This window comes from Gopherus evgoodei, chromosome 2 (assembly GCF_007399415.2).
Source record: "Gopherus evgoodei ecotype Sinaloan lineage chromosome 2, rGopEvg1_v1.p, whole genome shotgun sequence".
In the NCBI taxonomy this organism is placed as follows: domain Eukaryota; kingdom Metazoa; phylum Chordata; order Testudines; family Testudinidae; genus Gopherus; species Gopherus evgoodei.
Window position 1 is genome coordinate 19175506 of NC_044323.1, and position 12994 is coordinate 19188499.

At 44.9% G+C, this 12994-nt stretch overlaps 1 protein-coding gene across 1 annotated transcript in view; it reads left to right on the top strand.

Moving 5' to 3' along the window:
• Nucleotides 1–12994, top strand: part of UBE3C (ubiquitin protein ligase E3C) — a 191676-nt gene that overhangs the window by 46005 nt on the left and 132677 nt on the right. Inside the window, exon 10 of the mRNA XM_030550104.1 lies at nucleotides 710–897. Coding sequence (XP_030405964.1) covers nucleotides 710–897 — 188 coding nt within the window. The remainder of the gene's footprint in view (nucleotides 1–709; nucleotides 898–12994) is intronic.

Here is a 12994-nt window from a genome sequence, read left to right on the forward strand (position 1 = left end):
TATATCGAGCTAGCGGTGTACCTGAATGCTGATTTGGTAAAAATGAAATCTAAAAATATGTTCAGAGACAATTTACAATAATTAATAAATACCCCACTGTACCTGACTTAAAACAGAGTAGGCAAAACCTGCCCTGAGGAGACTACTGCTTAATAACACTCTGCCACACCTCCCTTTCTCCCCCTGTCCTCCCCGGAGCTCTCTACATGTATCTATATATACACACGCATTAGGTATCCAGATACATTTGAGCAAGCCCTGATTGATGTATGCAACTGGCTAGAGAGACAGTGAAAGATTTGAGTGCTCCCATCCATGGGCTAAATCATCATAGCTCAGTGATATTTGTGGAACTGTAATATTTGACACCAGATAAGGATCTGGCCATATGCATGAACATGGAAAGTAGGCATATACAGGTCTACTCCAAAGCCCACTGAAGTCAAAGGTGGTCTTTCTAGCACCTTCAGCAGGCATTGGATCTGGCGCATATTGTATTGACACAAGTACCTGCCTGCTGTGGGGGGTTAAACCACCGCCAAAATATTTTGCTGTAATCTGTGAAATGGTTAATACATTTATTTTGTGGGAGAATGAATTGTGTTGTTTATAGTAAAATTCTGAAGCTTTGTTTAAAGAAGGTGTAGGCTCCATAGTGTTAAAAGCTTAAGAAGTCTTCAAAACAGATTGTTTTTGGGTATATTTACAGGGTGATGGGAGAATATCAGTGCAGTATATAACTGAGGAGTGTCTAAAGAAACTGGATACAAAACAACAGACAAACACTCTACTGAATATGGTCTGGAGAGATTCAGCTAGTGAAGAAGTCTTCACGCTGATGGCATCAATCTGCCACACACTAATGGTGCAACACCGAATGATGGTGCCAAAAGTCAGGCAAGTACCAATAATATGGACCTATAACTCTAGTAGGCCTAAAACTAGTTTGGCTCTGGTTTGTAGTGTCATGCATTCCTGTAATGATGTTCTTCTGCTTGTCTGTCGACTTTTTCGTTTTGTGCTCAATCATGATATTGAAATGTATAACAATCCTGCTTTTCATGCACTTTAGGGAGAAAACTTCTTTTGTAGCGCAATACTGTGCCTACTGAGTGTGCTTTCTGCTCGTTCTGGAAAGGACCACTGAATACATAAGTGTGCACCCCTCATTTATTGTTAATGCGATGCCCAGTGAAGTTAGTACTTCACCTGTATTGCAGTCGTAGGTGTCTGAAGCTGATAGAGTACTCATGATTAGCGCGTGTGTGTGTGTATTGGAGGGGTGTGTGGATTGAAATTATAAATGTAGATGAAAATTTGGACTTACTAATTTTGTCCAATAGTGTCCCTTTAAAAAGATTGAAAAATACAGGTAACTATGATGATACTTAATTTCCTGTATTCAAAATAAAGATCCTGATTATATTTTTATCAGATTATTTAATTTAAATGACACATCAGTAATAAATATTAAATAGAGCTGTCAAGCGATTAAAAAAGTTAATCATGGTTAATCGCGTGATAGTACTGTTAATAATAGAATACCATTTATTTAAATATTTTTGGATGTTTTCTACGTTTTCAAATATATTGATTTCAATTACAAGACAGTACAAAGTGTACAGTGCTCACTTTGTATTTATTTTTGATTACAAGTATTTGTACTGTAAAAAAACAAAAGAAATAGTATTTTCAGTTCACTTATTACAGTCTCTTTATCATGAAAGTTGAACTTACAAATGTAGAATTATTTACAACAAAAGACCAAAAAAAACCACAACAGCATTCAAAAATAAAACAATGTAAAATTTTAGAGCCTGCAAGTCCACTCAGTCCTACTTCTTATTCAGCCAACTACTCAGACAGACAAGTTTGGTTACAATTTGCAGGAGGTAATGCTGCCAGCTTCCTGTTGGCGATGTCACCTGAAAGTGAGAACAGGCATTCACATGACACTGTTGTAGCCGGCGCTGCAAGATATTTGTGCCAGATGTGCTAAAGGTTCATATGTCTCTTCATATGTCAACCACCATTCCAGAGGACATGCAACTATGCTGATAATGGGTTCTGCTCAATAACAATCCAAAGAAGAGTGGACGGACGCATGTTCATTTTTATTATTTGAGTCAGATGCCACCAGCAGGTTGATTTTCTTTTTTGGTGGTTCAGGTTCTGTAGTTTACGTATATGAGTGTTGTTCTTTTAAGTCTTGTGAAAGCATGCTCTACACCTCGTCCCTCTCAGATTTTGGATGGCACTTCAGATTCTTTAACCTTGGGTCAAGTGCTGTAGCTATTTTTAGAAATCCCAGATTGGTATCTTCTTTGTGTTTTGTCAAATCTACTGTGAAAGTGTTCTTAAAACAAACATGCGCTGAGTCATCATCTGAGACTGCTATGTCATGAAATATGTCACAGAATGCATGTAAAACAGAACAGGAGACATACAATTTTCCCCCAAGGAGTTCAGTCACAAATACAATTAACATATTAGTTTTTTTCAACGAACATTATCAGCATGTCTTCTGGAATGGTGGCCGAAGAATGAAGAAGCATACGAATGTTTAGCATAACTGACACGGAAATAAATACCTTGCAACTCTGGCTACAAAAGTCCCATGTGAACGCTTGTTCTCAAAAATAAATATAAAATGAGCATTGTACATTTTGTATTTTGTGTTGTAATTGAAATCAATATGTTTAACTATGTAGAAAACATCCAAAAATATTTAGTACATTTTAATTGGTATCCTACTGTTTAATAGTGCGAATAATCGCGATTAATTTTTTTAATTACAATTCTTTTTTTTTTTTTTGGGTTAATCATCTGAGTTAACTGTGATTAATTGATAGCCTTGATATTAAAACTATTCTGGAGTGAATAATTTTGGTTAAAAACGTATATAGTAACTGGTAGTAAAATGAAAAGCTCTTAAGTATTTTTGGTATGTGGTAAACCTAATCAGTTCAAACTGCATTGTAAACAATGATACACCAAACTAATTAGGTTCTATCTTAGCCCACTGGTGTTTATAGCTGTTAGAGGAAGTAAGATGTCAGTGAAACTGTGATTGCTCGATTAGGGTAATTAGCTCTTTGTAGACTAATTGCATTAGGACAGGATGTGAGATCTGAAGATCATAGCAGCAGCTGAATTAGTACGCTTGTTTTATTGTTGCAGCTAGTCCATTGCCTTGGATAATAATTACTGGATTTAAATGCATCACTGCTCTGGCTTGAGGTTTACTGGTAAACTGTGTGGAAGAGGTGCTTAATGAATAAAGAAGTCTTACATAGCCTTAATTGTATGAGTAAGGCATCTGTTTCCTCTGAGGAACCATAGTTAGAAGTCTGTAATTATTTGTGGTAATGTGTTCGGTGGTAACGTTAGTATATATGTCACAGGTTATGTAAGATGGTTCAACAACTTAAAAATATGCAAACCTGTGTTGAATCAGTTAGAGCAACACAGCTGTTCCGCATTGTAATTATTTTGGAATAGTTATTGAAAAGTTGAGTTTGTCTTCTACAGAATTAAATATTAGAAACATAGATTTTTCTGTTTTCTCAGGGTATTTATTAGAAAGTTAGGTATATTTTAAAGGAATATTGTCAGCTAAACAACTAGCTGTGAAAGACTAACTTTGTATCTGTTTATAATATCTTTCATTATTAAAATTTGCTTGAAGTTGAAAATCAGAGGTTCTGATGCTGGACCCATTGAAATTAATGATAAAGCTTGCTTTGTCTTCAGTAGGTATGTGATCAGGACCTATATTACTTTTCTCCATTTATAATGGTAGTTTACTTTTACATAATCCTCAACATTGAAAATAGGTTAATCAGTGTAAATGTTTAGCCTGTTGCACTTTAGGTTTCTCATGTACTAGCACAATTCTGCTGTATTTCATAGGAGCATCAGACAAGCCAAACAGTAAAAACTGTCATTGATATTTTTCTCAAACATTTTCATAACGTTCTTTCCATTATGTTTTAAGCTGTCAGTCCTGTGAACACTAACATATATATTCAACTTTAAGCACGAGTAGGCCCATTGACTTCAATGCAGTTATTCAGAGAATTAAAGTTAAACTCACCCTCAAGAAGAGAAATATAACCTTGGTGTGCTTTTTTTATTACAATTTTAAATGTTATCTATAGATTATGATCCAAAGACATTAAATTCAGTTCTTCCATTTGTGTTTAATGGGTTTTGGATCAAACCCATTCTATCTGGCTGCTATTACAAATATTTGTGTGTGTGTATTGTAAGGAGATTTTGCCTATTGTTTTGAAGTATTGCATTTTGTATATTTTTTCACAAGTAGTTCAAAACTTACAGGTCATTTGTTTCAACTTACATACTATTGCTTTTTTATAGCCTATTGAGAAAAAGGCTCTTCCTTGTTTCAGCATGTGTGTTAGAAATTCAGGAGTGCTGATAACTAGCTCTTAAGTGCCAGTTACAGATTTAGTTCCCATCACCACTTTAAACTATAAACGAAGATTACAATATTATAAAAGTGATTGTGTGGCAGATTTAGTGTTGCTATTAAAGCTACTCCAAAGTTTGTCTTTTTGAGTCTGGTTTACTTAAAATACCAATTATTTTGAGTAAATATTTACATAATAAATTATGATGCTTTTTTTGCAGAAGCCATGTTAAAATGGGAACATTGTAGATAAACAAGAATAATGTATTCAAAATAACCTTTCATTTACAATGCATTAGATGTTTGGGGAAAAAATTCCCATTAAATTTGAAGTCTTAATGGTAAAATTAGTCTGGGATCAGCATGAAAATTTTGTATACTGAACAATAGAACTCTCAAATATAAAAGTAAATCATTTCAATTAAGACAATTAATAATGCAGGGCATTGCAAAGTGAGACAGTACATGAAAATAATTAATTAAATACCTTTTAAAACTGAAAATATTGTTAGAACAAAAATTTAGCAGAAGATTAACTCAGATGAGTAGTAGGGAAAGAATGAATGCCTTAAGACTGTGGGTTTTTTAAAAAAGCTTTCTAAAAATGTATGGTTTATTTTCTTTATAATAGTAAAATCTTATCTTACAATGTGTACATACTACATAACTCACTGGAAAGGTAGTTCCTTTGCTTTCTATGGATCTTCAGTGCAGCAGGAGAGATGCATTGGTTGCAAAGTATTCTAGAAACATAAGGATTGTCATGCTGGATCAGACCATAGTTAAATCTAGTCAGATATCCTGTCCAACTGTGGCCAATACCACGTACCTCTGGGGAAAGATACAGGAATCTGTGTACTAGATAGTTAAGCCAGTGGAGGATATTTCTTTTTAACTTCAAATAGTCAGTGGTTATCTTCTGCCCTGAACAATGAGGGTATATGTCACTATTTTTTATTCAGTTTTAACATAACTTTGGATATTCTCATTATCCACTCTTTCTTTGACTCTTGCTAAACTCTTGGTCTCATTGATACTTTGCTACCATGAGTTCAATTTAATTATTACATGTTAAAAAATATTTCCTGTTATAAGTTTTACATTTTGGCTTGTCAGAATCACTGAATATTCCCTTTGTTCTGTAGTACGATAGATGTTAAATAGGAATTTCTCTATTCCTTCCCCACCCCCCCATCCCATATCCAAGTCCCTTTTACTCCTCTCTTCTTTAGACAATCCTAAACTTTTCAATCTCTTCTTATGAAGAAGCCTTCCCATGTATCATTGTCTAATCTTAATAATTTTAATTGCCTATTTCTGGGCCCCATTTATTTCTGCTTTGTCTCTTTTTAAGATGGGCATGATCAGAACTGGACTTCACTTCACATTGAAGCAACTCAGAAGTAAAATATGACTTACTGCTTTCATTCTCCTTAATCAGATACATATATGAGAGAGAACTGAAGCTTTTGAAGGTTAAGAAGTCACTTATACTTTACCTTTATGGTAGTCGCTTTTGTATAGTACATCTATTTAGGTGCAAATTAATTTATTTTTTCTATTTTACCAAATACTAGAAGCTGGTAAAATGTACTTAAATACAACATAACTTAATCTACAGTAATTAATTAGCATGTAAATCTTTTCATATATGATGCATTAACATTGGTGCTTTTTCAGGTGCATTGCAGAATCATATAGTTTTAACAATTACTTCTGAAGAATTTACTATCTAAATTGGACAGATGTTAACAAGCCTAATTAAAGGAAGAAGCATAAATGTTGGAAGACATAGTCATAATCAATCAATGTTGGGAAACCAAATGAGATACAGGGTGAAATCCTGACTCTATCAGAGTCAGAGAGAGGTATGCCATTGACTTCAATGGGACCAGGATTTCATCTGTTGAGTGTAAAGTTTATATGTAACTTGATGATTTCTGTTATTGGATATTATAAAAAGACTCGACAAAATAACTGAGTCATAGCACACACCTGTAACTGCTGATCTAGGAGGGATTTTGAAGGCTCTTTGTTGAAAATGCTATACGTTCAATGACTTATTTAGGCCATTTATGCAGGTACTTTATTTTTAAGCATCTGAGTAGTGTCACTGATTTCAAAAGAAGTCTGTGGGGCTACACAATATGCTTAAAATTAAGCACTTGTGTAATATTTTCAGGATCAGGGCCTTATTGATTAGCAGCCTTCTGGATGATTTTTGTAGGGCAATTGCTAATTTCAGTAAAACTGCTTCATAGTGACAATACATTACTACTGTTTGACTTTCAAAACACTGCTAATCTTCTCACATGGGCAGATGATGAGTTGGAAAACTGACATTGTGGTGTAATGTCAGCAGTCTGCTTTCACATGTAAAAGGAAGTTCTTCTTCGAGTGATTGCTCATATCCATTCCAGTTAGGTGTACGCGCCGCGCGTGCACATTCGTCGGAAAACTTTTACCCTAGCAACTCAGTGGGCCGGCAGGTCGCCCCCTAGAGTGGCGCCACCATGGCGCTCCATATATACTCCTGCCGGCCCACCCGCTCCTCAGTTCCTTCTTACCGCCCGTGTCGGTCGTTGGAACAGTGGAGCGCGGCTTAGCTGACCTCCACTTCCCTAGCTACTCGTTTTCTCGTATATAATTATGCAGTTATAACACTTTTATATATATATTTGTATGGTTATGCGTGTTTTCTTTGCTAACATGGTTAGTTTAGTTAGCGGGGTTCAGGAAGTAGCCCCTTCCATGAGCCCAGTGCCGGAGCCATGCATGGCTCACCGGGTTTTAAAAGGGGCCCGGCTTGCCAGAAGCCGCGGCCGAAGAGAGATCTACATGACTCCTGTTTGAAGTGCCTCAGGGAATCACACTTGACAGATAAGTGCCCCATTTGCAAGGCTTTTAAGCCGAGAACAAAAAGGTGCGGGACTTTCACTTACCCCTCCACCTTGGGCGCCGAGCGATGTTCAAGCGGCGGGCAGAAGCGCCTCCTCGGCACCGGACCCCGCCAGTACCACCAAGGCCTTTCGGCACCGACCGTCGCCGGCACCGATGTCGACTCGGCACCGCTCCCTTCTTCCGAGGTCGAGAGAGTCTACGATTCCTGCTGGTGCCTGGCGGCTCCCCGGCACGCGCCGTGGTTGAGCCCCCTGCTCCCGCTGCTTCCGTGCCACCTGCATTGCAGCCAGAGAGCTCGCCTAACTTGCGTTATCCGGCACCGTCACCTGCAGAGGCACCGATGACTTCGGCTCCGTCGATTCCAGTCCCCCAGGACCATGGAATCCGGTGCCTGGCAGCTCCCCGGCTCGCGCCGTGGTAGAGCTTACTGCTCCTGCTGCTTCTGTGCCAGCTGCACCACAGCTAGACAGCTCGTCTAAGATGGCTCGCCCGGCACCGACGACGTCGGCACCGTCGATCCCGGTCCCACGAGGGCCGTAGAATCCGGTGCCTGACGGCTCCCCGGCACGCGCCGTGGTTGAGCGTATTGCTCCTGCTGCTTCCGTGCCAGCGGCACCGCAGCCAGAGAGCTCGTCTAAGTCGGATCGCCCGGCGCCGACACCTGCTACGGCACCGATGACGTCGTCACCGTCGATCCCGGTCCCACAAGGGCCGTAGAATCCGGTGCCTGACGGCTCCCCGGCACGCGCCGTGGTTGAGCGTATTGCTCCTGCTGCTTCCGTGCCAGCGGCACCGCAGCCAGAGGCCTCGTCTACGTCGGATCACCCGGCACCGACACCTGCTGCGGCACCGATGGCGTCGGCACCGTCGATCCCGGTCCCACAAGGGCCGTAGAATTCGGTGCCTGACGGCTCCCCGGCACGCGCCGTGGTCGAGCGTATTGCTCCTGCTGCTTCCGTGCCAACGGCACCGCAGCCAGAGAGCTCGTCTACGTCGGATCGCCCGGCACCGACACCTGCTGCGGCACCGATGACGTCGGCACCGTCGATCCCGGTCCCGCAAGGGCCGTAGTATCCGGTGCCTGACGGCTCCCCGGCACGCGCCGTGGTCGAGCTAATACTCCGGCTGCTTCCATGCCAACGGCACCGCGGCCAGAGGGCTAGTCTAAGTCGGATCGCCCGGCACCGACACCTGCTGCGGCACCGATGACGTCGGCACCGTCGATCCCAGTCCCGCAAGGGCCGTAGAATCCGGTGCCTGACGGCTCCCCGGCACGCGCCGTGGTTGAGCTCCTGCTCCGGCTGCTTCCATGCCAACCGAAGCCTCTGAGGCACCGACAACATCGGCACCGTCGATTCCAGTCCCACAAGGGCTATCGAATCCGGTGCCCGACGGCTCCCCGGCACGCGCCGTGGTTGAGCGTATTACTCCCGCTGCTTCAGTGCTGACGGCACCGCAGCCAGACAGCTTATCTAACTCGGTTCGCCCGGCACCGGCACCTACCGAAGCTCTGATGACCTCGGTACCGTGGATTCCGGCCCCACGAGGGCCGTCGAATCCGGTGCCTGACAGCTCCCCAGTACGCACTGTGGTTGAGCCTGCTGCTCCCTGAACGCCGGAGATGTTACCAACGGCGAGGGCTCTCAGTGCCATGACAGAGTCAGTGCTGCCTGACCCGGGCTCCGCCGGTACGGGTAATACAGTCTCTTCAAGGGACTGTCCCCTGTCAGTACAGCAGAGCGGCACCGTTCATGATCACGGTCCCGCAGGCACTCCCAGTCCTGTCGGCACGCCGGACACCACTGGCAGTCCCGGTGCTGTTTTCCTCGGTACTGGTCACACTCGCTGCACCGGTCGGTATCCCGTTCGCCGACCCGCTATCGGCACCGTTCCGACCGGTCCCCGGTGCCGAGTTGGGCAAGGTCCGAGTGAGTCAGAGACTCGGCCCGTGCCTTCTTTTAGTACCTCCATGGCCGTCCGGACACGCATCCGTGTCATCCCATATGCGCAGATTTTAGGCTCAGGACCACGATCCTGACATGATGGCCAGCGGGCGCCAGCCCCGAAGCAGAAAGAGCCTTGGCGAATGCAAGGTGTACTCTGCAGGGGCCCTGCACCTCTGGGTAGCAAAGCAACAAGCCTTGCTTAGCTGCGATAATTATAGCACCTGGGTGGAGGAGTTTCTCCCTCGAACCTCCCACCTGGAGTTCGCTGCCGTCTTGGAGGACGGGGGAAAGAATTTACCCTTTGTTGGTAAAGGCATCTTCGCGGCAGAGACAGCCCCAGACTGCGAAGCCTGCTGGACAATAGGGTCCTAATGCGTCTCAGCATGTATACGCCAGCGACCAAACGCAGGCCTTTATGGCCCCAGCCGCCATACTCTGTGCCTAGCCAGAGGCAGAACTCTGGAAAACGGCAAGGCCAAGGTGGTCGCAGACAAACGTCAGGCCCCCTAAAAAGCCAAAGTCAAGGTCCCTCGCAATTACCACTGGGACCAAAGACGGACCTTCCAAGGTTCGCCGGAGGGCGGTGTACCAGTCGCAGGACGGGATCCTGATCCCGCTTTCTCCTGGCATGGCCCCAGTTACTTTTAGATCGCTGGGTCCTGCGCACGATGGAGCATAGGTACCACCTTTAAATTGCTCCAGCCCTGTCCCCCTTCAGCGGACGAAAGGGGCTAGGGGTTTTACTCCCGTTATGCCCTAGTCCCCCACTCGAACACAGGTCTCAGACCTCCCTGGTCCTGCATGGACTCAACCGGTTTGGGATAAGGTTGAAGTTTTGCATGGTATCCCTGGGAACCATTATTCCATCCTTGCCTCCTGGGGGCTACTATGCCGCCCTGGATAGGAAGGACGCGTACTTTCGCAATGCCATCTTCCCTCCGCACGGGAGATGCCTCCGCTTTATAGCCAGCGGTGAATACTCCCGGTTTACGGCCATAGTCGCCGCCTACCGTAGCTATGTCGGATATGCGTTTTTCCGTATTGGGACGATTCGCTTATCCGAGGAGACTCTGAGACACAAACCACTCAGCCCGTGGGCATCGTCACGGTCTTATTCACAGATCAAGGCCTGATGATTACTATAGAGCAATCCACTCTGGTTCCCACGCAGAGGTTGGGCTTCCTAGGGGCTATCTTGGTCTCCTACCTAGCCGGAGCCTGCTTATCACAACTGCGGTTTTAGGCGATGGCATCAATCATCTGAGGTCTGAAGGCTTTCCCAACGACCTCAGCTCGTTCTTGTCTCAGTCTCCTGGGTCCATGGTTGCCCGCAAGTTTGTAACCAAACACGCCAAGCTCCGCCTCCGTCCTCTCCAAGTCCGGCCCACCTCGGCGTACCGCTTGGACAGGGAGCCAGTGGTCATGGTAGTCACCGTTCGGAACGTCTTAACTCTTTGACTCAGCAGGTTTTTCCTGTCTTACGAGTGATCACTCTGCCCCATGTGAGGCGTCCCGCTTTCCGGAAGTGGAGATGGTTCCTCACACAGACCTGTTCGCTCACCGCGAGAGCAGGAAATGCCAGGTGTTCTGCTCCTTCCAAGGTCTCTCCTCGGAATCGATCTTGGACGCATTCCTGATGCCGTGGAACGGCCAACTGCATTATGCCTTCCCACTGTTCCCACTGGTTCGTTACGTCCTGCTCAAACTCCGCAGGGGCAGAGCGTGCATCATCATGATCACTCCAGAGTGGTCCAGGCAGCACCGACATACCACGTTGCTCGGCCTGTCAGCCCAGACCTCATCACTCAGGGCAATGACAGGCTTCGTCACTCGGACCTGCAGCCTCTTCGCCTCACGGTGGCTCCTGCGTACCTGAGTCGGGGTGACAGGCAGCCTTCCACCTGGTCAACATACCGAGCCAGGTGGAAGTGTTTCCTTACAGCTGCAGTACGCTCGATCTTGCTCCTGCTGAGGTCTCGATCCCCTCTGTTTGGCCTGCCTCTGGCCTTCAGCGGCAGGATCTGGCGGTATCATCGCTGAGGATTCTCTCAGCAGCCATCCCTACCTTCCAGCAGGCTAAGATGGACGTTCAGTGTCCCACGCTCTATGGGTTCGAGGTCCCTCAAGGGCTTGGAGCGCTTGCACCCTCGGGTGCGCCGCCCAGCCCCGCCCTGGGACCTCAACCTAGTCTTGGCCAGACGGGTCTCTGAGATCAGAGCTCTTACGAAGGTTCCACAAAGACAAGGTGCAGTTATGACCGCACCCGGCTTTCCTCCCTAAGGTGTTTTGGCCTTTCATGTTACCCACAGCTCAACGCAATGGGCATAACCGTTGCACTCCTTGGACATCTGTGGAGTGCTCGCATTATATTGTGCTGACAGAATCATTTCCTAAGGTGCCCCAGCTCTGCCCCGGTAGCGGGCCAAAGGGAGGGCTTGCTTGTTTTCCTCTCAGAGGATCTCATCTTGGGTGATGGCGGACATCCCCACTTGTTATGATTTGGCTCATATTTTCCTAAGCCACATCACCGTGCGTTCTACCAGGGCTCAGGCTTCATCTGCCGCCTTGCTGGCTCGTGTTTCTACCCACGAGACCTGTCGCGAAGCTCCATTGGTCCTCGGTCCTTACCTTTGCTTCGCAGTATGCCCTGGTTCAGCAGTCAAGAGAGGCTGTAGCCTCTGGCTCGGCAGTTTTATTCTGCCACATTTCACTCCGACCCCACCGCCTTTGTACGGCTTGGGATTCACCTAACTGGAATGGATATGAGCAATCACTCGAAGAAGAAAAGACGGTTACTCACCTTTGTAACTGTTGTTCTTCGAGATGTGTTGCTCATATCCATTCCGCACCCGCCCTCCTTCCCCACTGTCGGAGTAGCCGGCAAGAAGGAACTGAGGAGCGGGTGGGCCGGCAGGAGTATATATGGAGCGCCATGGTGGCGCCACTCTAGGGGGCGACCTGCCGGCCCACTGAGTTGCTAGGGTAAAAGTTTTCCAACGAATGTGCACGCGCGGCGCGTACACCTAACTGGAATGGATATGAGCAACACATCTCGAAGAACAACAGTTACAAAGGTGAGTAACCGTCTTTTATTTAGTATTTCCACATGGCTACCTTTGTTTTTCTTTCTGGGAGCGTTCTCATTTTAACAGAAACATTTTGGATTTGTTTCTTGTATTTGCTCTTATATTTTTTCTAAGGGTTAGCACTATTGCATTTAATTTTTTAAAAACCTTTTAACATTACCAGCGTTATGCCATCTTGTTGTGATATATATTCAGAAAAAAAGATAGAAACACAAAGAAGCTTTCATTTGCAGTTTTATGCCAGAGGAGTTGTATGGCTCATTTAATGGTAGTCACATATGCTATTTTCTACCTGTGACACCTGGCAGTTTGAAGGAAGTGTCAAAATACACTGCTCCTGCAATAGTGACCTTTACTAGACCGTATGAGCTTGTCTCATTCTGTTGTATTCTCTTCATTAACTTAAATGGTCTCAGTGGGAAACCGGGCTAAATTTATGACCTAGACTGAAAATCTTGCCTTTAACTAATTAACTTATAGTGGTGCCTCAGCTAAATAAAGCTTAATGGGTCATTTAATCTATCTGATTGTGCAGAAGGAATTTGACACATTTTTAAAACCAAGGGTACCCAAAAATACCTTTTTTAACAAATACATATAAATCATGTGCCCTTTGTGAACAATTAGAC